The sequence below is a fragment of the Elephantulus edwardii genome, unplaced genomic scaffold (genome assembly GCF_000299155.1).
Source record: "Elephantulus edwardii isolate Elephantulus edwardi_28Jun2011 unplaced genomic scaffold, EleEdw1.0 scaffold00027, whole genome shotgun sequence".
NCBI classification, from domain to species: domain Eukaryota; kingdom Metazoa; phylum Chordata; class Mammalia; order Macroscelidea; family Macroscelididae; genus Elephantulus; species Elephantulus edwardii.
In genome coordinates this window covers 629,646-654,823 of record NW_006399777.1, presented here as the reverse complement: position 1 = coordinate 654,823, position 25,178 = coordinate 629,646, and the positions used below count along the sequence as shown (strand labels likewise).

The 25,178-nt window shown below is 49.7% G+C and overlaps 1 protein-coding gene across 1 annotated transcript in view; it reads right to left on the bottom strand.

Moving 5' to 3' along the window:
- Positions 1 to 25,178, bottom strand: part of MRPL3 (mitochondrial ribosomal protein L3) — a 33,782-nt gene that overhangs the window by 2,993 nt on the left and 5,611 nt on the right. Inside the window, exons 2-8 of the mRNA XM_006883319.1 lie at positions 25,083 to 25,174; positions 23,667 to 23,765; positions 14,201 to 14,300; positions 11,669 to 11,729; positions 5,306 to 5,414; positions 3,271 to 3,348; positions 1,134 to 1,211 (exon numbers count right to left, since the gene is read on the bottom strand). Coding sequence (XP_006883381.1) covers positions 1,134 to 1,211; positions 3,271 to 3,348; positions 5,306 to 5,414; positions 11,669 to 11,729; positions 14,201 to 14,300; positions 23,667 to 23,765; positions 25,083 to 25,136 — 579 coding nt within the window. The 5' untranslated portion in view covers positions 25,137 to 25,174. The remainder of the gene's footprint in view (positions 1 to 1,133; positions 1,212 to 3,270; positions 3,349 to 5,305; positions 5,415 to 11,668; positions 11,730 to 14,200; positions 14,301 to 23,666; positions 23,766 to 25,082; positions 25,175 to 25,178) is intronic.

The following is a 25,178-nucleotide window of genomic DNA, read 5'->3' as shown; positions in this document are numbered from 1 at the left end:
TCTCTTAATAACTTTTCCTATTAAGAAGATCCTAAAAAGAATCAATTGCAGGCCTGGATGTGCTCATTATCAAGCAGGGATGCAAAACCAATCTTTTACGGTGTCTACAAGTTGATGAGAATATAAAGCATGTCTGAAGTGTGAGACTTACAGGTGAAGAAATGTTTTCTTTTTTTGAAATTGAGAACGATTCAATCAGGAAAGAAAGTGTTTCAAAAGAGAGAAAAAAATCAGGTGAAGCTCTTCATTTTAAGGCTTAAGAAAGCATTGTATCATCGTGTGGGATGGTAATATGAACCACAGCCTGAACGGAGGAATGCATGAGGCACAGTGTTTGTCAACGAAACACAATGTGCAAGACTTTTGTACGTAAACCAACGAAAACCAGAAAACCAACAACCACATTGTACCTTATCCTAGCAACGAGACTCACTGGAAAAAATGAGAACATATAGAAAAAGGATTTAAACAACCTGAGATCTAAACTTGGCAACATTCTTGTTACTGCTGGAAAAGGGATGAAAAAGCCGGGAACGGCTGCCAGCGCGTCTCCCATGCCTTTCAGAACAGAGGGAGGACTTGTACCGCGCTGGGCTGAATCCTAAGAACACGCCGGCTGTACTCCACCTGACAGGAACCTCTGTGGTTCCGGAGTCTTCATCTAAGTCTACCCTGCATACGCCTGCTTTCGAATGGAAATAAAACACAACCCAGAACAAAAAAAATCAATCAAACACCCCCCACCCAAACTTTTCTACACAGTGAGAGCACACCTGGATCAAGACGACGCCCAGGGCAGTGGAAAAGCAGCACTGAGAGGCATCTCCCCGCAGTGCCAGTGTCCCACCACTGTCCTCTCTGAATTCCCACCGCGCCCACTACAGCTCCCGTGTCCAAGCAGCTCCCTGAGAAGCTACCCAGGCCGTGTCTTTTTCAGGGAAAGGGGACTAGTGATGCTCTGACACGGCCCTTCCTGATCAGGGCTCATGGCTCTGCGCCTCCTGCGGGCTTGAAGTCAGGAAGGGGTTATGGGATCATACACCTTTCATTCCAAAACCAGCCACCGACCAGGGCAGCCAGCGAGCAGCACAGACCAGCCAGCCACTCACTCCCACCCCCACGCACGCACGTACCTTCACTAAGCAGTTCTTGTGTCCGGGGACAGAGCCGTTCACGTAGATGATGTTGTGCTTGGTGTTTATTCTCCACACCTAAAGTACAAGGAAACCAAAGTTAGAGCACAAAAGCTATGAAAACGCACTTGCATTAAAACAAGCAGTGTCTGCCTGACGCTAGAGATGGTATTGAGAACACAAAATGTTTGTGGGGAGAATCTCGTCTGACCAGACACCAGACGAAGATGCACGTGACACCTGACACAGAAGAATGTGTCACACACACACACACACGGGGCTCCGGTGCCTCAGTCCACAGGGAGCCGGGCAGCCACCAACAGTGATACTGCTCCCGCGGTTCAAATCCACCTGCAGCATCACAGGAGGAAGACAGGCCATCTCCTCAGATTTACAGCCACAGAAAAGCTGGTGAGGGTGAGCTATGGGTTGGTTCCAACGACTCAGCAGTGAGGGGTTTGTGGACACAGTGGTGTGAAGCCTGCACCTGGGCACTGTCAGCCCAAAGGCCACTCTAAGGGTTAGAACTCGCCAGCGACTCCATGGGAGGAAGACAGGCATCTCCTTCTGTGTAATTTATAGCCTCAAGGAACCAATCAGAGCGGAAAATCATCTGATGGCAATGCGTCTGAATTGATGACACATATGTCATCCACACATCACCTGGCATATAACCGTTCGTGTGTGTGTAGATCATAAACTAGCCACACACATATTTAGAAACGTGAGCTGTTTTTCTAAAAAATGAAAAACACACCAACCTATAAACACCCAAAAAACCCAGCCAAGCAAGCAGCAATACCGATCATATTCTGACCCTCTTTTTCAGAGGAATATGAACATGGCTGACATGTCATGCCCATTTGTTATCTCAGTGAACTCTGCTGGCACAAGAGGATTTATTTCCTAGTAAACATGAGAAACAAGGAGCTGGACAAGTCACATGCCCAGCAGATCTGGTTTCTAAAACCAGAGTGCTGAGAAGCCCTACACTGGAGAGGACAGAGTCAGACAGACAGTGGTGCAAGAGACGGTCATGGAATAATCCAGTTTGATCCAGAGCTTACACGTGATTGTGGCTCAGAAACATCACTGAACAAAAATCACAGGAACGCACAGAAAAAGGGTGGCAAATCCATGACCTCTGATCAGGAAAGGGAGGAATGTTAGACTGATCTGAAACCAACTGGGAGGATCTGTAAGAAAATGCTGCTGTTGTTCCGATGGGCGGCTTACCTCTTCCTTTGTACATTGCTCTGTGCGTTGAAGCATTCATGTGTGCGTAAATAAGCCGTGGTTATTCTGACATATAATATTCTGTCCCCACGAAAGGACAACCTGCTTCACGTATCATTATGTCCTCTGTGGAGCTGGACGGATCTTAATCCTTTCCCTCTGAAGTGTCTATACTGGGTGTCATGAAAGCGTCTGGATTTATAAGCCTCTGCTTTTAATGCTCTTCCCCCCTCCTCTGTCATACAACTGACATACAGTAACACGTAACCTGGTACATAACCCCACTGTCTCTGTGTGTATGGAACTGCAGAGAGAAGGACCCAGAGGGAATTCTGCTCACTATTATGGAAAACAGCGCTCAGCGTCTGTGTTTTATGCAGCAGCACTGGGTGGGAATCTCCTGACGCACGCGGGGTGATGCATTTTATCTTCCGCAGGGCTGCACACCCCACTGCTCGGGTGCAAACGGGCACTTAATGCTGCTGCTGCGGCTACTAGAACAGGGTGCACGGCGTGCAGGCAGGCAGGCACATAGGCAGGTGCGTAGAACACATGCAGGAATGCAGGCACCCAGGCAGCACAGCCATGCGCATAGGCAGGTGTGCAGAACACACGCAGGCACGCAGAACACATGGAGGAATGCAGGCAGACACGCACACAGGCAGGTGTGCAGCACCCAGGCAGGTGAGCACGCAGGCAGGTACGCTTGCACACGTGCACCCCCCTCCCCTCCCCTCAGAGCTCTGAACACCTATTAGAACAAGTAGTTCTACGGTTCTGACTCTACGGCACCCAACACCACTAGCACAGGAGACCTAGACACGTGCTAAATGCACACTCGGACGCCTGTGCGTTTAGGCTTTAATTTGACCATTCCTAAAAAGTGGCTTCAGAGACTTACCTTCAGTCCCAACACTGTCCGATCCTGGTTTCCCATCTGTCCAGGCATCTTGGTCCCGGGCCAGACTCTGGCGACATCCTACAGAGAGAACCAGTCACTTGCACCCACGTCTCAGTTCAGAGGGCACAGCACTGACTGAATCAAAACGCCAAATGGACAGGAGCTGCTAAGACGCTTTCTCCCCTTGCAGAGACCTCCTTCCTCAACCGACTGTCAACACAAACACAGGTGAAGAGATTCTGGACCAAAACCTCAGTAACGAGGGCAATGAGCCTAACAAGTGCACGCCCCCCACCATCTGTCTTCCACAGTGACCCACGGACCCCACCGCCACTGCAGAAGGGCCACATCCCCCTCAACCTTAGCACTTTCCGTGGTCAGGACTCAAGGACAGGACTAGCTACCTGAATGCAGAGACCAAACAGCTTCGGACCGTCTGAAGCTCACCCTGCACTCACATGCGATCAGCACGGCACCTATTATTACAGACTGCTGCTGTGTGTCACCGAGTCAGAACTGACCCGAGTGACCCTCCCTCCCGCGGGTTTTCAGAGGAGACTGTCCATCTCTTTTCTGTTGGGAAACTGGTGGATTTGAACCATGTGCCAGTGGGACTGCAGCAGACTTTTTTACAACTAGGCCACCGGAGCTTCCTGTTATTACAAATTACAATATTAAAATAGGACTAACACTGCCCTGTCCCAAAAAAGCGACAGTCCTTAAACACAGCCTGTTAGGATGATGAAGGCACTTGCTGGCTAATCCTTCACGGGTTAGTTACACCAACAATGAAGAGAACACCTCACGAGGTGAGAGTTTTCCTGTGTTTAGTTTTAAGCAGTCACTCTCTACTTCCTCACAAGCACCCTGCGCCCCTCATCACTCATCTCCTCTTAGCCCCTCAGGGAGGAGACCCACAGCGTGGCCATGCAGGAGATGCCAACTCACAGTGACCCCCAAACCCCCTGCTGGATCCCCCAGTGATTTTCAAGGACCCTCTAAGGGATCCCCAACAGTGGCCCCCCCCAAGGACCATCTCTGGGATCCCCCCATGACCCCCAAGGACTGCCTGCTGGTTCCGCACAGTGACCCCAAGGACATAAAGCTGTGCAACTGTAGGAACCCTCCTGGGCAGCTGGAGAAGTAGCGGGGTCAGTGGAAAAGACGTCCGTGAGATGGACACGTGACAAGAGGTCGAGCACAGTGGGGACGGGCCACAGGGCCAGGAAGGGCTTCTCAGTTCCACGTAGGCTCCCGAGGGGTTGGCACTGAGCCTGCTTTCCCAGATAACATCCCATCAAGCTAGGGCGTGTCTCCGGCACACCACCCTGAACCCACCCGGATCTCGGCTGGTAACACCTGGGCGTTACACTGCTTCACCAGATGCACTGCCTGGTGACAATTAGTATTTCCACACAAGCTTTGCGGAATCAGGGCCACATTTTAACAAGACCTGTGAGCCTCCCCTGGGGTCTGTTTATGTCACAGCACAATCAGCAAAGGGAAGAGGCGTCCAAGTACAAGTGACCCGACACCTTAGCTTTAGTATGAGGGTAACACGATGCGTGAGGTGAGAAATGAGCAAATCAAGGCAGCTTTACAGCATTTCTGTCCCCTGTGAGCAGCAGAACGCATTACTGACTTCTGTACTTGACCTTAACTGACTGATGCTCGAAGCGCGGGACTCCCCAGGCTCTGTCCACGGTACCGCTGCCCAACACGGCTCCACAAACAGAAGGGTCTGCCTGTTTCCTACACTGCCTCCTTCCCTCTCCATTCCTCCTTATCAGGTGGTTGCCTTTTGAGACTATCTCCTTCGATTTGAAAACCAATCTGCGAAGGACTCAGGAGAGCACTTCTGCATCAGACGTGAGTGTAGGGGGACCCGCAGGGCATGGGAAGAGAGCAGACCAGTGTCAGGACCAACGTGGTCCACCTGAGAGGAGAGGGCCTGCCCTCAGGGAGACTCCCGGCCTCCAGGAGCCGCGTGTCCGGAAGCCGAGAGCGAGGAAGGGCACTGCTCTGCGGTACTCACTCCAGTGGAAATCGCTCCAGGTCTCCTGTGGGTTTTCGTTTGACCATGAGTCGCAGGCTGGCCTTTAAATCCCCATCTTTTCATGACCCCTTGGAAGCCTTTACCAATCCTGGAATAAAACAAACATCAGAGTTTACATAATGAACAGAGCCTAAAATATTCCTAATTGTACACTTTCCTGATGTTACCTCAGAGTTTTAGCAAAGCTTCTTATCTGAATAACCAGAAATGGCCATGTAAGCACACTTGTCAAAATCCCTCCATCTCTGTCCAGGTTGCAGCCCTGCCTGCAGTTTCATTCTAGAGAAAAGGTCAGTTCACCGAGCCAGGAAGCAGCAAGCAAAGCCCAGGAGTTCCATCTGAACAGAAGTTGTATCAACCAGCGTTCCATGAAGACAACATGGCAAACACTGGAAAGTTCTCAAAGTTCCAGAACACTCCTAACAGCTGCGGCGGCTGCCCTCAAAGATCCTCAGACCTGCACGCTCATGCTTTTGTATTTGGGTAATTGTCGTTAAGTGCAGCAACCCTGTGACAGGCAGGTGTGAACCGTGTCCTACGCTGTGCCGTCCTCACCATCTCTGACACCCGGGAGCCCCTGGGCGGTCACTGCGTAACCACCTGGTGGAGGTCTTCCTTTCTCTCACCCTCTACTTGTCTCAGCATGAATGTGTCTCTCCAAGGACTGCTGTTGCTAGACGCTTGTCGAGTGTGACTCATAACCACCCCATGACCAGCAGCCGGGACCCCGTCCTGTCCTGTGCCTCACTATCGGACATACGAGCCCACTGCTGCAGTCACTTTCTTAGCCACTGAACTTGACTTTGCCTTATCAAAGATGGGTGGGAATAGGTGCGCAGGGCGTGTCAGCCTATCCACAGGGGACTGGCCAATCTCACCATCAAACCGAGCTATCCAGCAGCCGAGTGTCTCTCACCACCAGAAAAGGACAAGTATGCACACAGTGGACATCCTTCAGGACGGGACATTCCTACTAGACTTAGCAGCAGCAGCCATGACCTTGGACGTGAGATGGAGCTGATCTTGGGACTACCACCCCTGGACAGAACCAGACCTAAGCTAAGAGCCTTGGCCCAAGTCTGCTGGACACATGGTGGGGGTGGGGAGGCAATCCTGGCAGGACTGAGAACTCTGTGACACTGGCCTAAAGCCGTGAGGCTCAGGGCTGAGGTGCTGGTGAGCACATTTCTGAAGCTGTGCTGACTGTATTCTGTGACGGGCCTGGACTTCCCCAACATGGCTCTGTGTGTCTGTGAGCGGCTGCATTAGATTCTCGACGAGTAATGCAGTAAGATTAGTGCTGAGATGGGTAGAAAGAGGCCCAGCAGCATGAGAATGTGTCTGAGCTCCTAGGACCTGGGTTTGTGGTTTTCATGCTATGGACAGTCCCCTCTGTGAAGGTGGTACCGGTCAGTACGGCCGTCCCCATGTGGTATCAGTCTCGTGCAGTGTCTTCTCTTCTGCTGAGCCTCTCCGTTGGCGATCATGATGTCCGTCTCCAAGGGAGAGTCTCTCCTAGCAGCATGCCCAGAGTATGTGAGATGAAGCCTTACCACCCTTGCCTCCAAGAAGCACCGCGGCTGCACCTTCTCCAAGACCTATCTGTCCTCTTGGCCATCCACGGGATGGTCAGCACTCTTCTCCAGCACCAGAATTTGAAGGTATCAATTTTCATCCTTATTCACTTTAGTTTTCAAATGCCTCTCGGTAATGTGGAGAGACCCCTGACAGCCTAGCAGTCCAATATAATACGTCTCCAGACTGCTGTTACCATGGGTGCTGAGTGTGGGTTCAAGTAAGATGAACTAGCTGACAGTTTCACCCTTTTCTCCAAGCATCAGTGCGGTGGTGAGGACTCTCGTCTTCCTGACGTTGAGATGCAGCTGCCGTCTTTCCTGCTCTGTAGTGTCTCACGTCCTCCAAGGGCCGGTTCCTCCCAACAACACAGTAAGTGAGAAGCTCCCCTCTGACCAGCCTCCGAGGAGCTCTGGATGCCCTTCCTTCAAGACAGGTCTGTCTGTCCTTTAGAGAGTCCGTTCAATGCTCTTCACCACGTCACAACTCAAAGCCATCGATTCTCTTCTCGCCTTCCTAAACATCCAACTGTCAGATGCAGAGGAAGTAATGGAAAAAGACCCCGTTGGGACTGGACACAACTTCATCTTTAAGCTGACATCCCGGCGTTAGCACTCTGGAGAGAACACCGAGAGCAGATCTTCTCAGGGAAATCGGTCTTCTGATTTCCTGAGCACGGCTGCTCTGCATGCTGACGGTAGGTCCACAGATGAGCTTCACTCTTTTCTCCACCTAGCTTGACTGTCCAGCGTCTTCTTGAGGCTGAGATGTCATCCATGATGAAGGTTTAGTCTCTGCTCTTGTGCAGCCAGTGTTTGGAGAAGATCGAAGCAATCAGCTTCTATGAAGAAGGCGGCAAAGTGATGAGACGTCAGCTCAGAGACCAAGACACAAAGGGCTGGCTTCTGTCTCGTGCTTTGTCACCAACCAGGGGCTGAAGGCACCCGACTCTGTCACTGTAAGCTGTCACGGGCAGGGCCCACACACAGGATGTCTCCAGCCAAAGACTGTTTTGGATTACAGCCTACGAACAGCTCCATTCTGGAGCTTGGACATGAGATTACATCAGCTTTGGGCAACAAACTTTGATTATCGCCTGTGAGAGAACGAACAAGGAACGCTCGAGGCGGCTGCAGGGTGAACTCTGACCTCCAGAACTTAGGGTGACTGTGCTCACTGTTTAAAGGCTCTACACTTAGGTCACAGTGTCACACAGCACTCAGTGGTTGAGAGACACCCCAAATCCACACCTACTGCGGTTGGGGGCCTCTGCCTCACAGTGACCGCACCCCTACGCTCCTACAGAGCCAATCAGTGACGCGCTGAGTGCACTCATAGACTTACAGCCGTGACCGTGGCTCTCAGCCTCAAGGTTTGCACAGGAAACTAACGGCGGAAAGAGCAGAAATCTGAAAAGTCTGATTCTTTACAATTTTAATTATGTGAGTTTATTTTAAAATTCTGCTAAACAGAGGAACTTTCTAAGGTCCGAGCATTACTAAAGTTTGTCTCTGAATGTCAAATGTGATCAGTAATTCATGGCCCTGAGTCTGAACCGAGTCACTGACCCTCTGGTGAGTTTTCAGAGGCTGGACCCAGCACAGGAAGAGACTGCCCATCTTTCTCCCAAAGAGCAGCTGATGGATGTGAACGTCCAGAGGTGAGCCAGCCGCCGGTTACCAGAACAAGTCCCTGCTAACCACGGCCCTGGGCTCCCTCAAGGTCCAGTCCAGATGAGGAGACAAAAGCCTCAGGCCGGCACTGGACACGTCACAGACCCGAAGGCAAGTTCTTCCCGCCTTCCACTAGATCACAGGGTGCTCTCCACCGTAACAAAACAAGGTATTATTTTAAAAAGTTTAACAATAAACAAAAATAATAAATGTCTCAAGCCATTTATAAAAGAAGGAAAAGCAGTAAATTCATGAAAACCACCTCTACTAAGGGCGAAGGCAGGAAGGCAGTGTAGATGACCAACACGGAACTGACATTCTACTTCAGGTTTTTACGTTTCCTCAACAGGGAATCTGAGATCATGCTTTTAAAAAGAGTAAGAGGCAAAACACCTAAAGAGTCTTAGGAATTTAAGACGTGGGAACATCTGATAAATAAACCACATTTCAAAGGAAAAGGCGAGGGTGGAGACAACACTAATGTGACACACACGTCGCTCTTTAAAACACCATGTCCTACCTACTGCCGGCCACTGTTGGCAGCAAGCTGACCAACACCGCCCGAGTTCTCTGATGGATCCGTCTCCTACTCAGAGACAGTGACAGCGTGTACAGAGAAAACGCAGGCCAGGTAAGGAGAGAAGAGAAATCAGCTCACTGCAAAATTAAGTGCTTATAAGATGAAAGCAGTATCCTGAAAGCTCTAATTATCTGTCGACTAATTATAGATTGTTTTTCAATCTAGCTTTAAAATACACCATGTTGTTACACTGTGCACAATGGGAACCTCTTCAGTAAATAACCTTTTAACAATAGGATGAACCCAGATGGCATGGCTAATTATGAGTGTGGTTCCGATCAGAGAGGCAGGTGCACCTGTTGCTCCCCGGGTGGTACAGGTATCTATTCTCCTGCTCTGTCAGCGCAGAAGGAAAATAAGAGGTGGGAGCTCACGCATCTATACTTAGCACATAGGGCGCATTCAAATGGAAGGTTTCACGGGCGACAAAGAGAAAAGCTTTGTTTTACTAAAAGTTAGCAACAACACATGAGACACAGGCTTCATCCCACCACCATTTGTCCACTGCTGTTTTCAGTAATGACAACAGAGACAAAAAAACAAAGGAAAATTCACATCAAAAACAACAGTGTTAAAAATATGAAATTTGGTGTGACACATGTGAAAATGAAGAAACAGAAAAGAACACATCTTATTGACAGAATTTACAGCTGACAACCAGGAGGCAGTCGTCAAAACAAGACAAGGAAACACTGCATGGTTCACAATCAGAAAAGGAGCACATCAGGGATGCGTCCTGTCTCCAGACCTTTCCATCTGTGTGCAGAACAGATCATTCGAGAGGCTGGATTTTATGAGAAAGAATGCGGTATCAGGATTGGGGGAACACTCATTAACACCCTGTTATGCAAATGACACAGCCTTGCTTGATGAACCTGAAGAGGGCTTGAAGCACCTGCTGCAGAAGGTCAAGGACTGTAGTCTTCAATATGGATTGAAGCTCAACATCAAGAAGACAAAGATTCTCACCACTGGGCCAACTGGCAGCAGCATAAAAGATGGAGAAGAGACTGAGATTATAAACACTTTCAGCTTGCTTAATTCCACAGTTTAAAAGTCTTGGCATCAGCAGTCAGGAAATCAAAAGACAAATTTCATTAGGAAAATCTGCTGTCAGGGAGCTCTCCAGAGTGCTGAGGAGCAAGGACATCAACCTAGAGAGTAAGGTGCGCCTGATCCAGGCCATGTCTTCACCATTACTTGCTATGCATCAGAAAGCTGGATAATGACCAAAGATAAAAGAAGAACTGATGCCTTTGAGTTGTGGTTCTGGAGAAGTGTATTGAACATAACATGGACTGCCAAGAGAACAAACAGGTCTGTCCTGGAGAGGGTGAAACCAAGCTGCTTCTTAGAGGCAAGGATTTGAGACTCAGTCTCACATACTTTAAGCTTGTAGACAGGAGGGTCCAGTCTCTGGAGAAGGGTATTATGCTTGGAAGGGTCTAGGGACAGCCCAGGAGAAGAAGACACTGGATGAGATGGACTGACATAGTAACTGGGGTAATGAAGGTAGGTGTGCCAGAGACAGACTGGCTTGGGAAAGAGCAGAGTTCGGAGCTGCTGTGCACAGGGTTGCTATGAGTTGTAGTCGACTTGCGGGCATGTAACAACAACGAAGACAGAAGTAGCAGCAGGCTGCTAAGGAGGGTATAAGGGGTTCTGTTTGTCTCAGGTCACGTAAATTCCAATAATGCGGACTGGACACCTGCTATACAGACATGCTTAAGGGTTACGTTAATTTATTCCACAGTAAAATTTGTCAAACAATTTACTTAAATCTGCTTATGTTTTCTAGATTCAACCAATAGGGAATTGGATGCAAAGACCACTATAAAAAACAGCAAGCACGTCTCGTTCTAAACATGATCCAAAATCAGCATATTCTATTCATAGTCATTAAATATTTATTTCTACCAAAATGCATCCTTGTTTAAATAGTTAAAGTTCTGCTTTTACAGGAAAAAATATCTCATCTAACACTGAGGGGCGTCATGCTACTGACAGTGACATTATTTCTCTTTCAGTTTCTGACAGGCTTTTAACAGATTGAAAATGTTTCTTAGTTATTTCAGGGAACCGTAAAAGGTAACAACCACTATCACAAATAAGAAAAAATGTTTTCTAGTTTAGCTGCTGCCTAGCGCTGGAGAGAAGAGCCAATTACTACCCGACACAGAGACCTCAGGAGAACTCCATCAGCACTGCTCATGCATATTTTACCATCAAAGCATAACCTCTGATCTTCAAAACAGAAGTAGGTCTTGCCCACAGAGAATCTGAGTAATGTGACCTATGCCTCAGCTCCATTTCAAAAAGTACACATTTCAGTTTAAAAGCTGTAACCTGATATGGACTTTTCACATACAATTAACTCAGCACAATTTTAAAGCCAGAAGAGTCAGTAACATCAGACAGTAGAACAAGGCATTTCTTCTCTCTTCACAGGGCTGGAAAGGCCACACCGCTCTCCTGTTACTTATTAACCTATGAGGAACCGCTGTGCAGACTTACGTTTTGGCGGTGACGTCCACATGCTGTCCTGGACGGAAATGGGCAGCGTAGAGAGGAGTGCCTGGATGAGAGGAACAGGAATGTGCGGTTAGTCAGCTCAGAGGCTGCGCAGTACAGCGCACACCTGGGTCTCCAGCCAACACACTCAAACGTGGTAGGACATTTACTCCGGCAATATGAACAGCAGAAAACACTCAACTCAAATAGGCAAACCACCAACAAGCATGGCTTTAATCTGTGTGTGGGTGAACCACCTGCCGGGGCACAGAAGCTGGTGTGGAGGGAGCCACCCGACTTCACTGAGGGGTGGGGGCCACAGGGTGCCGGCCGAGACAGTGACCCCGAGACAGCACAGCGGGCCTGCTGCTCAAGGCCCAGGCTGATACTTCCCAGTCGTTATGCAAATGAGAAGAAAAACGAGAGGATGAAAAACACGGTGGAGCCGACACAAGTCTTCACTCACTGGAGAGGTCATCTAAGAGTTGTTGGTATGTGTTGTCAAGTCAGACCAGACGCACAGCTGACCCTCCTGTGCGTCTTCAGAGGCGGTAAAGCGCGTGGGAAGAGGCTGCCCATCCCTCATTCTTGGAGCGGCAGGCGGATTCGGACTGCGTGTCTTTGTGACTGCAGTCCAGCTTCTCCCCACTAGGCCGCCAGTGCTCCCTCACCTCAGAGCAGGACATTTCATTACCGACTGCAGAGAAATGCACGCAGGCAAATGACTGAGGACAGCATATACGGCATGCAGACTCACACATGCCAACGGACTGGCAGACTTGGTACTGTTCCCATAACAACACACACATCCCAGCGTGTGCCCAGGTATCTGGCAGAGAAAAACCACCGGTGCAGATGGAATGAAGACACAGCCCCCACCCCTGTGGCAAGGAACTGACACCGCAGGTTTCCAAGGCTCCCAGTCTCTACGAGACCACCTCACGGCTCTCCCTCAGGGCTGCAGGGGTATTTGAACCACCAACCTTGCAGTCAGCAGTTCAACATGTAACACTACACTACCAGGGTCTCATTATCTTTTATACAGTAACTTTTTGGCAATTAATCAACAAGCACTTCTAGGGTGCCTACCACGTGTGGGGCTGGGGATGCACACATACAAGAGATGGCCTTGAACGCGTCAAGAAACGCATTACTGAAGTGAAGAACAGTTCCACTAATACCGCCAAACGAGAGATTATCAGAAAGCAAACAGGTGCCAACATGCGACCTGTGAGCACAGGCAGGAAAGTTCTGCGGGTTTCAGTGGGCAGAACCCTCTAAGCTTTGACCAAACCTGGCTTTGAGCAAGTAGAGAAAGATCTCTCAATTAAGGAACCTGGAAGATTTAAAAGTGGCCTCATTTCTACAACACTGAATAGCTTAAAACTGTTACTACTTGATAATTTTTTACCTCAAAAAAGAAAAATTTCATCAGATTTAACCGACAAGTTAATGTAGACTCAATTTACCTTTATCCTGAACACCAACAAAGGGTTTTAAAAACCAGTGATGCTGACACCACCAAGCGAAACTGCTTCAGAACAAACCTGCTACATGACAGACGAGTTGAGAAAGCGCCCTTCCTACAGAAAACAGAACGCGTCACTCCATCTACAAACGTGCTAGCTGAACTTCAGGTCTTTCCAGGAGCTTTGGTGACTCATCCCTTAGGAGCCGCGTAGCACACCCAGGGCAGAGCGCCTCGGTGGTTCAAACCCAGCAACGAACGCCTTGTTGGAACAATGACGAGCATGCCCTCCTGTGCGACTCAGAGCCACAAAACCCCAGCGCAGGGTCGGCTACGAGTGGTTCAACTCAACAGCAATGAGAGACATTTGCTTTGTCTAAAAGTTAGAAAACCTGCACTTCAAAAAAATACTTTGAATGCAAGATTACATCAAGATTGATCCTTTGTTGCCTTACTTAGCAAGGCCAACTGCAACTGCATTTTATGTTAAGAAAGGCAGTTCAAGTATTTAAATGGCAAGTATTAAAATCTATTTTTACTATAGTGTTAAAATATGAGTTCAAGAGATTAAGGCGCTTTCTGAAGTTCCAAAAGGACAAAATGAATTATTTAAATGAATCAAATCGTGCGTTCTGATATTCTGACGAAGTAGAGTCCTTCAGAGCATGCACAGAGGGACTGTGGTCACTCACTGTCCTGAACGTCACACTTTCTATAGTTCTTCTAAGAGTCTAACTCTTCTTAATAGAACCCAGGCCTGCAAATCCTGGACCCTGCATTTTAAAAGTGCATTTATTCACAACAACTCATCCAAATGCAAAACTCCTCCTACATTAAAAACTAAGGTGCTCCTCCCGCTCTCATGGAAAACCACGCATTCTCCGCAATGTTCCCACTTAAGAAAATAGACTTGTTTGTCCCTAGTGATTAAATCAGATACAGTTTTCTATTTAAAAAGAAACGTTTGGGTCTTTGTGTTCTGGATTCAGCTTTTTTGAAAGGGCTGACAGTAAACAAATCACGTATCGGGTATTTTTACTTCCCTCCTCTTCCCGACCACAGATTACCTGGTTTAATTACAGCATTTTCTGTGACATTAAAGATTTTAATTTTCTGTTTTGGCGGTAATCCAAGTTCTTGGTAAAATTCCAATATGGATGGAGATTTCTAGAGAGAAAAGAGCACAAACAACACATGAGATACCAGGAAAGCAGCACATATAATAACACGATATATACAAATCCCAGAGCACCCCGGCCCTGAGGAAAGCGGAGTGAGGCTCTGAGCAGTGACTACAGTGCCCTGAACCAGGGGCCTTACTGCTCAGGGGACAATCCTCTGCAGGGTCTCTAACCCAGTCATCTGGAGAAAGCCTTCCCCCTTTAGGAAAAGAAAACGAACGAGAGTCATGTCTCACCAAAAACCTTCAAGTATTTCTACCTTTTGACACAACAAGCTCTCTTTTAAGAAGCTGGAAGAAGGAATTATCTGAAACACAGGCAGAGATTTAAAGTCCAAGATGTCCACAGCTTTTGTTAGTTTGCTATTGTGACATTTTCTATCAGTCCTTTTAAGAATGATTTAAAAATCACACATTTTCCCTGCAGGGAACATACAGAAGTACAACGGGAATCACCTGAAGCAGCACGACCTTTTAATGGTGTGTCCGTCACACACTTAACACAACAGAGATCATATATACAAAGCTTTCATCTTTTCTTTCCCTTTTTTAGACAATGTCCCATAACTCTTCCACAAGTCATTAAGTCTTCTTCGAAAACACCATCATAACTGATGGATTTCAGGGTAGCTGTCCCTGTATTTCTTCATCTCTGCTGAATGTCTATGGCAAACAGCAGCTAACGTTAGAACTGAGGAGGAACCTGCCCTTCTCCTTGCCTCCTTCAAGCACGTGAACGCCCCAAACTCGCACCACTTTGCCCTGGAGACTGTGCGAAGCTGTGAGCTGTCTGTACCCCACCACTCTCAAGATACTGTGAGTTATTCACCACCTTAACAGGTGCTCACCCCCTCTGCAGAGCCCCCCTCACCTCCGTACATCCCTCAAGGTATCCTCTTCTCTCCCAGGCCTGCAGTACAGTGGTCCCTGCGCCCTCAGCCCAAGCTCCCGGAGTAGAAGACCTTACTCCACTTATTAACATGTGCAAGAAAACATGGTGGTCCCACTAAAATGCATACTCACAAACGTCAGACAGCCTTAAATACGACGCAGATGACATCCAGCTCCCGGCTCCAACCCCTTCCCCACTCTCCAGGCAGATCCGTATTCTGCAAACCCCAGCATCACTCCTTCCTCCTCATCCAGCTGATAATACTACCTCTTACTGGGAGGGGAATTCAGTCTCAGCTCATCAGGCTGCCTTTTACCGGGGTTAACCTTACAAAGACCTATAGCACCTCGTTCTCAGCTGATCATGCTGCCTCTTACAGTGGGGAATCTTGATGAAGAGTGAGCACTTCAATCTCAGCTGAACAGCCTGCCTCTTATGGTGGGGAACCTTACAAAGAACTGTGAGCACTCCAGTCTCAGCCGAACAGGCTGCCTCTTCCTATGAGGGGAAAAAAATCCCACAGAGAACTGTGAGCACGACACACTCAGGCTGCCTTACTGGTGGAACCTTATGAAGAAGCGTGGGCCCTGCTCCATCCAATCCCAGCTTTTAGGAAAGACCAATGCCGAGCTAAGAATCAGGACTTCAAAAAAGTGCCCTCACGTGAAACGAGGGTTCGGATCATGTTGACAGATGCTCTTCTTAAAGCCAAACTTGTGTCCTGATTTGCCTCGTCCTCTCACCTGTCAGTAAAGTCTAAAACTGTCCTCATTTATTTCTGGATCATCAATTTCCCCCTTTTGAAAGGTTCCATCAGTATACAAATGCGCTGCAGCAACAATATTTTAAAATACTAAAGTGTAACTATGAGTCACAGGCAACTCGACGGCACATAACACCACCAACAACAAAGTGTAACGGTTCCCAGTGCGCATACCCTTCGACCACACTGCCACATTCCTTCCCTCTGGTACACCATGACAGGGAGAACGGGAACCCCCTTTCCTGGATCAAGAGGCTGTGGTGTCCCCTCTCACCTCCTTGGGTCCACCTTAACTAGACATGTCCTCTCTGAAAGCGCAGTTCCGGTCACGTCCCCACATGGCACTTACTGCCCAGGTCTACCAGCCATGCCTGACACAGGACCACCTTCTCCTAAGCAGATTTTCATGTCTCAATTCTGTAAGGTCTTGTATGTTCTCTCATGTGCTACTGACCCCGCATCTCTTACTTTAGTCTCCTGTTCTGCTCAGAATTACAAATTCATATGGCCTCCAGTCAAACCACAAGCACACGCAGCGCTGAGCCTCCCCTCCAGGTGCACCTGAGGGAGGGCCGGTCCAGAAGAAAAACACTCTAGCAAGATTAATGAACTGATAATTGAGGTTTCTGTAGTATTTGGATGCTGGCAGGGGGATCCTCCTAAATTCCTGTCTCACTCCCCGCTGGGAGATTGTCATCCGAATTCTTTCGTGAAGATCACTGGGAGGAGTGCCTCACCTCTCTAACTACTTCATGCTGAAGGTGGGCACAGTGACGCCCGAGAAGAACCCCTACAACATAAGCAAGGTAACAGAGGGCCAGGAACACTTCAAGTCACAGTTCAACAGACAACAAGGAGCCACTTCAAACTCTGACTGAAGGAAAGGAATAAACGGGGACACTGAGTAAGGAGAGGAGGGCCACAGGGCCGTGGACAGCACTGCCCAGCCATCCTGACCAGCTACCCAGTGGAGTCAGAGCCCAGGACAGCGGCAGCCTGCGGACACGGTGGACAGCTTTTAGCAGAACTTTCTGCCGAGTAAGCAAGACTGACCATCCACTTCTGAGACAACAGGCTTCGGAAATCGTATGGCCATCGGCCGCCTCACTCCGCCTGGGTCATTCTGGGTCTGCAGCGCCTCCCCAGTGCAGCCTGCGTGCAGCCCACCTGAAGGGCTGACGACGGAAGGCCCAACCTTCAGCAACACATGAGCACTGTTCTTCCAATGTCCAAAAGAAATGCTAAAAGAGACTGCAACTTGCACTGGAATGAAAAGAAGCCAAAAGAATGTTTGGTAAAGAAAATGTCAAAGGCTAGCTCAGCCCGATAAGACAAAGCAAAATATCATAAACTGCTTCAAGGGTGGGAGTCAGAAGACCAACACAGAAGAAGTCTCTCGGCATTTCTCAGGCTGCATGAACTGAAGAACAAACTCAGGTCTTGAGACGTAACCCCGAAGGAACCCATCGGCCAGGTCCTGGGAGGTGCAGGGAGGGTCACAAGGACCACAGAAAGTCACTGTGTGAAAAGAACTGCTCAATACCGAAACCCTCTCAGGAAGCAGGATATGACGGGAAACCAGTGGCAAAGACGGAGGAAGGTCAAGCTGCACTGGAAGCACTGGCAAAAATAAGGGGGCAGGAAATGATGGAATACCAAGTGCCATGTCTCAACCAGCACAGCAGCCCTGGACACGCTCATCAGGCTGCCCTAGGAAATCCACAAGTTACCTGTCAACTGATGGATTTACGCACACTCCAAACAAACAGGTGACCTAACACAGTGTGGGAATTATTAAACAGTAACAATGATGTCAGTCTGGAGACTAAGGTGCGCCTGATCCAGGCCATAGTCTTCACAATTGCTTGCTATGCGTCAGTGAGCTGGACAATGACTAGGGAGGACAGAATGGATGCCTTTGAGCTGTGGTGCAGGAGAAGAGTACTGACTATATCATGTTCTGTCAGAACAACAAACATCCTAGAGAGAGTGAAACCAGCTTGCTCCATACTTTGGTCATGTTGCAAGGAAGGATCGGGTCTTTGGAGAGGGACGTCATGCTTGGAAGGGTAGAGGGATGGAGAGAGAGGGAAACGATGAGATAGACTGACACAGTGACTGGGGTAATGAGGGTAGGTGTGTCAGCGACAATAAAGGTGGCATAGGATAGAGTAGGTTTCAAGGCTGTTGTACATTGGGTCTTTATGAGTTGCAAGTGACTCGATGGCATATACCCACAATCATTAATATCGCACACAAGCAAACTCTTATTTTAAAGAAGATTGTATTAAAAATGGCTAAAACAGTACTCTGACAGGAACTGCTAGAAATTCAAGCTGGATTCAGAAGAGGCCATGGCACCAGGCATGTGCTGACGTCAGATTGAACTTGGCTGAAAGGAGAGAATCCCAGAAAGACGTTTACTCATGTTTAATGATGACTCAGAGGCATCTGACTGTATGAGTCATAACAAGTTATGGCCAAGATGGAGAGTGATGGGAATCCCAGAACACTGAATTGTGTTCAGGGGAAATCTACAGAGACCAAGAAGCTGCTGTCCCCACAGAACAAGGAACACTGCATGGTTTAAAAATCAAGAAAGGTGTGCTTTCAGCTTGAATCCTTTCTCCATACTTAGTCAATCTGTATGCTGAGCAAAGCATTCGAGAAGCTGGACTATAAGACAATGTGGCATATGGATTACAGGAAGACACATCAACAGCCTGTGTTATGCAGATGGAAAAAACCAAACAAAACAAAAAAACCGACAAAGACTTGAAGCACTGACTGCAGAAGACCGAAGAGGACAGTGTTCAATACAGATTACATCTCAACACCCAGGGAAAAAAAAATCCTCACTACTGAACCAACAGGCAACGTCAAGATTGTTGTTCCTGTTATGTGCCATCAAGTCGACCCCGACTCATAGCGACTGTACACGTATTACCTGACCGTGCTGTCCTCCTGAGGGCCAGTCTTGTCTCGGACACACCACCCTCATGACACCAATTACTGTGTCAATCCATTTTATCCTGTGCTGTCCCTCCACCCTCCCAAGCATAATGTCCCTCTCCAAGGACCGGTCAGTCCCTCCTTACATGTCCAAAGTATGTTAGACGGAGCCTCAGAATCCTTGCCTCCAAGGAGCAGCCAGGTTTAACCCTTTCCAGGATGCTGTTTGCTAATTTCCACTCTGCTGGAGCATCTTTTTTATTAAAATGAGATAGATGGGGAAAACCTGAAATCAATGACTTGATTTTACTTGGACCCATAATCAACGCCCATGGGAACAAACGCTGGCTCCTGAGTTGATCCCAACTCCTGACCACTCAAGTGAGAGACGAAGAGACCTGCCCCTTCCAGGCTTCCAAGGGGTTCACTGTCCATAAGCTGAAGGCTGGACCTTTCCTCTGACGCAGCTCTGAATGGGCCTGGCTGACCGGCGTGCATGTAACACCTAGAGACTTGAAGCTGCCTCAAACCAGCCTGACATCGGGCACATCTGGATCAGCTCTGGTGGTAAGGCGCTTCAATGCACTACAAAAGGCACGCGGTTCTAGCCAACCAGCTGCTCAGCAGAAGGATGGGCTCCACCTCCCGTAGGATCAACTATCTCGAACAACACCCTGGAGGGCACACGACACTGTCTACACAGAGAAAGTCCACCTCCGGGACTAGACCAGAATCCAGTGGGGGCAGCGGGTGTGTCTGCACAACCAGAGCTGAGAAGCCCTGCCCTGGACGCCCAGCCTCAAGGGGCGCCACTGTGAACTCAGTCCACTCTCTCTGACCCCATGTCCCACATGCCGACCCCTAATTCACAACCATCCCTGTGAGCAAGGGCCTACTCCTCCTCACCTGCTGTCACACTCACACACACACACACACACACACACACTCTCCTCACCTGCTGTCACACTGCTTTCTCACACACACTCCTCACCTGCTGTCACACTCACACTGCTTACACACTCACACACTCCTCACCTGCTGTCACACACTGCTTACACACTCACACACTCCTCACCTGCTGTCACTCACACTGCTTACACACTCACACACTCCTCACCTGCTGTCACACTCACACACACACACTCACCTGCTGTCACACTCACACACACACTCCTCACCTGCTGTCTCTCTCACACACACACACTCACCTGCTGTCACACTGCACACACACACTCCTCACCTGCTGTCACACTTTCACACACACACTCCTCACCTGCTGTCACACTGCTTTCTCACACACACACTCCTCACCTGTCACACTGCTTACACACACACACTCCTCACCTGCTGTCACACTGCTTACACACACACACACTCCTCACCTGCTGTCACACTGCTTACACACACACACTCCTCACACACACACACTCCTCACCTGCTGTCACACTGCTTACACACACACACACACACACACACACACACACGGCTCATTTTAAAGCTTCTGAAATTCTCTGGTATCTGTACCAAATGGAGATTTTTCAACATTTGGAACTTAACTCCAAATTTCACTCTCGCCACACACTGGTGGCCAAGTCAGAAGCACGTGGTTCCACTCCACGGGCTGCTCCGTGGGAGGATGGCACCTCCTCTCATGTGGTTCAGCCGCCTCTGAAAACCTGCTGGAGGGTCAGCGCTGAGCCGGGTCGAACTGGAGAACAGCACTGACATTCACACATTGCGCCTGATCATTTAAAAAGTACACTTCTGTTTAGTATCTTGGTTAAATATGCCCCAAGGCTTCTGAGAAAAGGCTTCCTGAAACACAAGGCAGGCGGACAGACGGCTATGCTGACCAAGTATCCAGAATCCGAGAAACAAGTGGGACCAAGACTGCATCCGTTTCTTCGTACCTTTCAATGGCAGCAAAGCCAGGTACCTTCATTTTCTTGCAAAAAAATATGAGAAAGCTGATCAGGTTCCCGCCAGGAGAAACCCCAAATGTCTGTGCTGAGCCGGGTCTGCGGCAGGCTAGCACAGTAGTGTTTTTCTTCCCTCCTCGTCTTGTTTTAACTTCCATGGAAACCCTTTCAGAAGGCAATCAGAAGGCTGACAGCACTGTCACACTTGGATGGTCCCATCTGTGAGCCTGCACCCCCCTCGTCAAAGTTCGTCACAATTATCTTCTCACAATGAAGACGCTTCTCTGCTCCTAGGATGAACTGATTTAATCAACTATCAAGGCCTCTTCACTTCTTTATTCAAAAATACCAAGGAGGATTCAGTTTCTGTTTATAAAGGCAACAAAATAGCAAGTCGTCTTTCTGGGAGGCATAAAATCTGTGAGATTAAAACAAAAATATAAACAAGCCCCCCACCCCGACCCTATTCTAATGCATTGCCATAGCAATACAATAAACGTTTAGGGACCGAGATTTCTCTCTCGAAGAAATCAAATTAGAGGAGTGCTCTGTGGGTTGGCAGTGAGCTCAGGAAATGCCTGGCTCCTTGGGAGTCCTTTCGGACTGAGAAAAGAGCAGTAGATTGATGTCAGGCGCCACTGAGCCAGCACTGACCCGCAGTGAGCCTCAGCCCGATGGACGGACTGCTGCCAGGTGCCCGCCACCTTCACAGGTGAGTGCCCACTGAGCCAGTGCTGACCCACAGTGAGCCTCAGACCAATGGACAGGTGCCTGCCACCTTCACAGGTGCGTGCTGAGTCAGCGCTGACCCGCAGCCAGCCTCTGCATGACGGACGGACGGACTGCCGCTGGGCGTCCTCCACCTTCAGGAGGTGAGTGCCCTTCGCTGCAGCCACTGCCTCAGCCCATCGTGCTGCGGGTCCTTCTAGGTTTTGCCTGTCCTCTAATTTTTACCAAACACGCTGCCGGTTACTGGCGACTGGCCTCTCCTGACCACAGGTCCAAGGTGACACGGAGCCCGCCATCTTGCGTCCAGGAGCGCTCTGGCTGCGAGTCTTCTGAGACAGGTGTGCGTTCTTTCAGCAATCTGCAGAAGGTTCTTCGCCAGCACGGCTCCAAGGCATCGACTCACCTTCTGTTTCCTTATCTGCTGTCCGGCTTTCACATGAAGCCACCGCACCTACGACGGGCTGGGTCAGGCACTCTAGCTCTCAGCTGTGGCACCTGCTCTTGGGCATTCTAAAAAGGTTCCAGGCAGCACACCTGTCGAGTACAGATGCTGTCGTCGTGTACCCTCGACCCATAGCTGAGGCAGGCTTTCAGAGGCAGTTCATCACATGGGAGGAGTCCATTCTTCCTTCAGGTCATTTCTCGCTTTACTGATGCCTCATTAATCATAAAGTGAGAGTTTCATAAAAATGGGCTGGAACAATAATAAAATTACCAACAGCACCATGGATTATAAGAAAGTAACTGAAAAAAAAAAAAAGGAAAAAAACAAACAACAAAAACCTACTACACAGCAGTAGTAACCAACGTCAACCACACTGAGGGTACAGGACAATGAGACTCTCACGTTATTACCTGGTCTTGAACAGTGAGCTCAGCGGCTAAGCCCAGGATCAACTGCTGAAACCCACTAGGCCCCGAGCAGTGAACCTGTGGCTGTCGGCTGCCAGACCACAGTGGAGACCCTCGGGCAGCATCACTGTCACAGGGACCACGGGGGAGACCCTCGGGCAGTGTCAGTGTCACAGGGATGATGGTGGAGACCCTCGGGCAGTGTCAGTGTCACAGGGACGATGGTGGAGACCCTTGGGCACTGTCAGTGTCACAGGGACCACGGGGGAGACCCTCGGGCAGTGTCAGTGTCACAGGGACCACGGTGGAGACCCTCGGGCAGTGTCAGTGTCACAGGGACCACGGGGGAGACCCTCGGGCAGCGTCACTGTCACGGGGACCATGGTGGAGAGCCTCGGGCAGTGTCACTGTCACGGGGACCACGGTGGAGACCCTCGGGCAGCGTCACTGTCACGGGGACCATGGTGGAGACCCTCGGGCAGTGTCACTGTCACGGGGACCACGGTGGAGACCCTCGGGCAGTGTCAGTGTCACAGGGACGATGGTGGAGACCCTCGGGCAGTGTCAGTGTCACAGGGACGATGGTGGAGACCCTCGGGCAGTGTCAGTGTCACAGGGACCACGGGGGAGACCCTCAGGCAGCGTCACTGTCACGGGGACCATGGTGGAGACCCTCGGGCAGTGTCACTGTCACAGGGACGATGGTGGAGACCCTCGGGCAGCGTCACCGTCACAGGGGGCTCGAGCCAGAGCCGACTTGAAGGCAATGTCTGGGATTATCTGGTTATCATCTCCTGAGTGCCGACATAACTGGTACATCTGAAAGATTTCATCTGGGCGTCCCAACAAGCACATTCACTGAATCCCCGCTTTTAATGTGGGTGAACAGTGCACATGGGGCAGGTGAAGTTCTTGTCCCAGAGACTTGAGAGCGGCCTGAAAACAAACCCCCAGTGGTGTGGACACCTGGGTGCGAGGCTCTGCTGGACTGTGGCCTCTGTGCACACCAGTCCTCACGCTGCTGTCAAGGCCAGCCGGCCCACAGTGACCACATGAACACCAGGCCTGAGCCCTGACCTATCCTGCGTCTTGCTCCTCATCCGACACCCTCTGGTGCTGCAGTCACCGTGTCAATCCACCCCACTCAGGCCAAACCTATGGTGAAGGTTAGTCTCAGAAAGGAAAAGAATTTCAATCGGAAAGTGAGGCAGTCGGGTCGCAAGAGCGAAGGGAAGGGCATTCTCACATGGAAGGGCGACGCCGTCTTCCCCCCAACGGTCAGTGCGGCCGTCTTCCCGTTGTGACTCTCCTTTGGTGTGTATTTTAAGACATGGCAGTCTTGTACCTAAAATGAAGCAGAACAGAAACAAAAAGGTCAGAAGAAATTAAGCACCAACAAGATTGCCACCAACCAAACCGAGGGCCCAGGACAGTTTGGAATCCCCGTCATCTCTAGCTAACAGCAAGCACAGTCTAATGTGTCAACCACAACACATGCAGAACAAATGGATACAATGTAAGTGGACAGTGAGCCAAGGGTCTGTAAGCTGTGGTGATGGAGGAGCGTCCCAGACAGCAACAAGCTGGGAACTGTGTGAGAACACAGATCCTCGGGCTGCAGTGCAGGCCCAACGAGTCAAGAACCAGTGCTTCACACGCCCTCTGGGAGCTGCTGGGGTGCCCTGGTCTGAGAAACGCCCTGAAGAGAAGCATCACCCCGACAGGTACGGTACTAATTTGCTCACTTTCACTAGGATTTCCACCTTGGAAAGGACGACACGATAATGTAGGCTGGTGCTGCCTGCTGTGAGCTCTGTGGAAGCCGACTGGGAATTCTATCTGTAAAGTCCACCCGCACTGCTGTGCGTGGCCGACTGGACTCGTGGCCGACTGGACTCGGAGCTCTGTCTGTGAGGTCCACCCGCACTGCTGTGTGCGGCTCTCAGCGGCCCCTCCTCGTCAGGCACCTCATCAAGTGACCAGGTCAGCATTCATTTTCCCAGCCGACTGCAGGCGGATGGTGAGGTGGGGTTAAGAGCAAGACTGTTCTAAACCCTGTGGTACATGTTTCCTGGCGCCCACCTGTTCCCATTTGTTATAATATTTAAGGGTGAAGATGCCGTCTCAATGTTACCAGGAGTGGGAACAATTTCCAACGTGGCCGTGTTATGTTCTCTCAAGTTGGAACCAATTCAGAGTCAACTCTCTGAGGTTCTCAGAGGCAATAAACAGCACGGGAGAAGGTCAGAACACTCCACAAGTCCCTGAGAGATCTGTGGTGACAGTCACAGCCTGATCACGCAGACCCTCCTTGCCTGCTAGTACCTGCAGCACTGAAGTGCACTGCGCTCAGCTCCTCAGCGCCTGTCCAGCCGGCACATGAAGCCCAAACGTTAACAGAGCTCAAAGGGAGGCGGGGAGCAATGAGCTCTCAATGGTACCAGTCGTCCTTCTGCGACAACGATGAAGACAACTCTAGGCAACATTCACTGGAAATGAACCACCTTAAATGTCTTAGATGCCTGACATGAATGTGCCTTTGAGTCAGGTCCAGGCTCATATCAGCTTTTATAAATGAGGGACAGTCCTCCAAATGACACAGCTGGGGCTCAGCTAAGAGCCGGACTCAACTGCAACCAGGGACGGTGGGCCGGCTCTTTACCTGCAGTAACGTGACCACATGCTCTTTACCGTCCTTGGTCCACAAGGGCATCATGCCCAGCTTCAGTGCAATCAGGCCAACTCGAACAGAACCTGG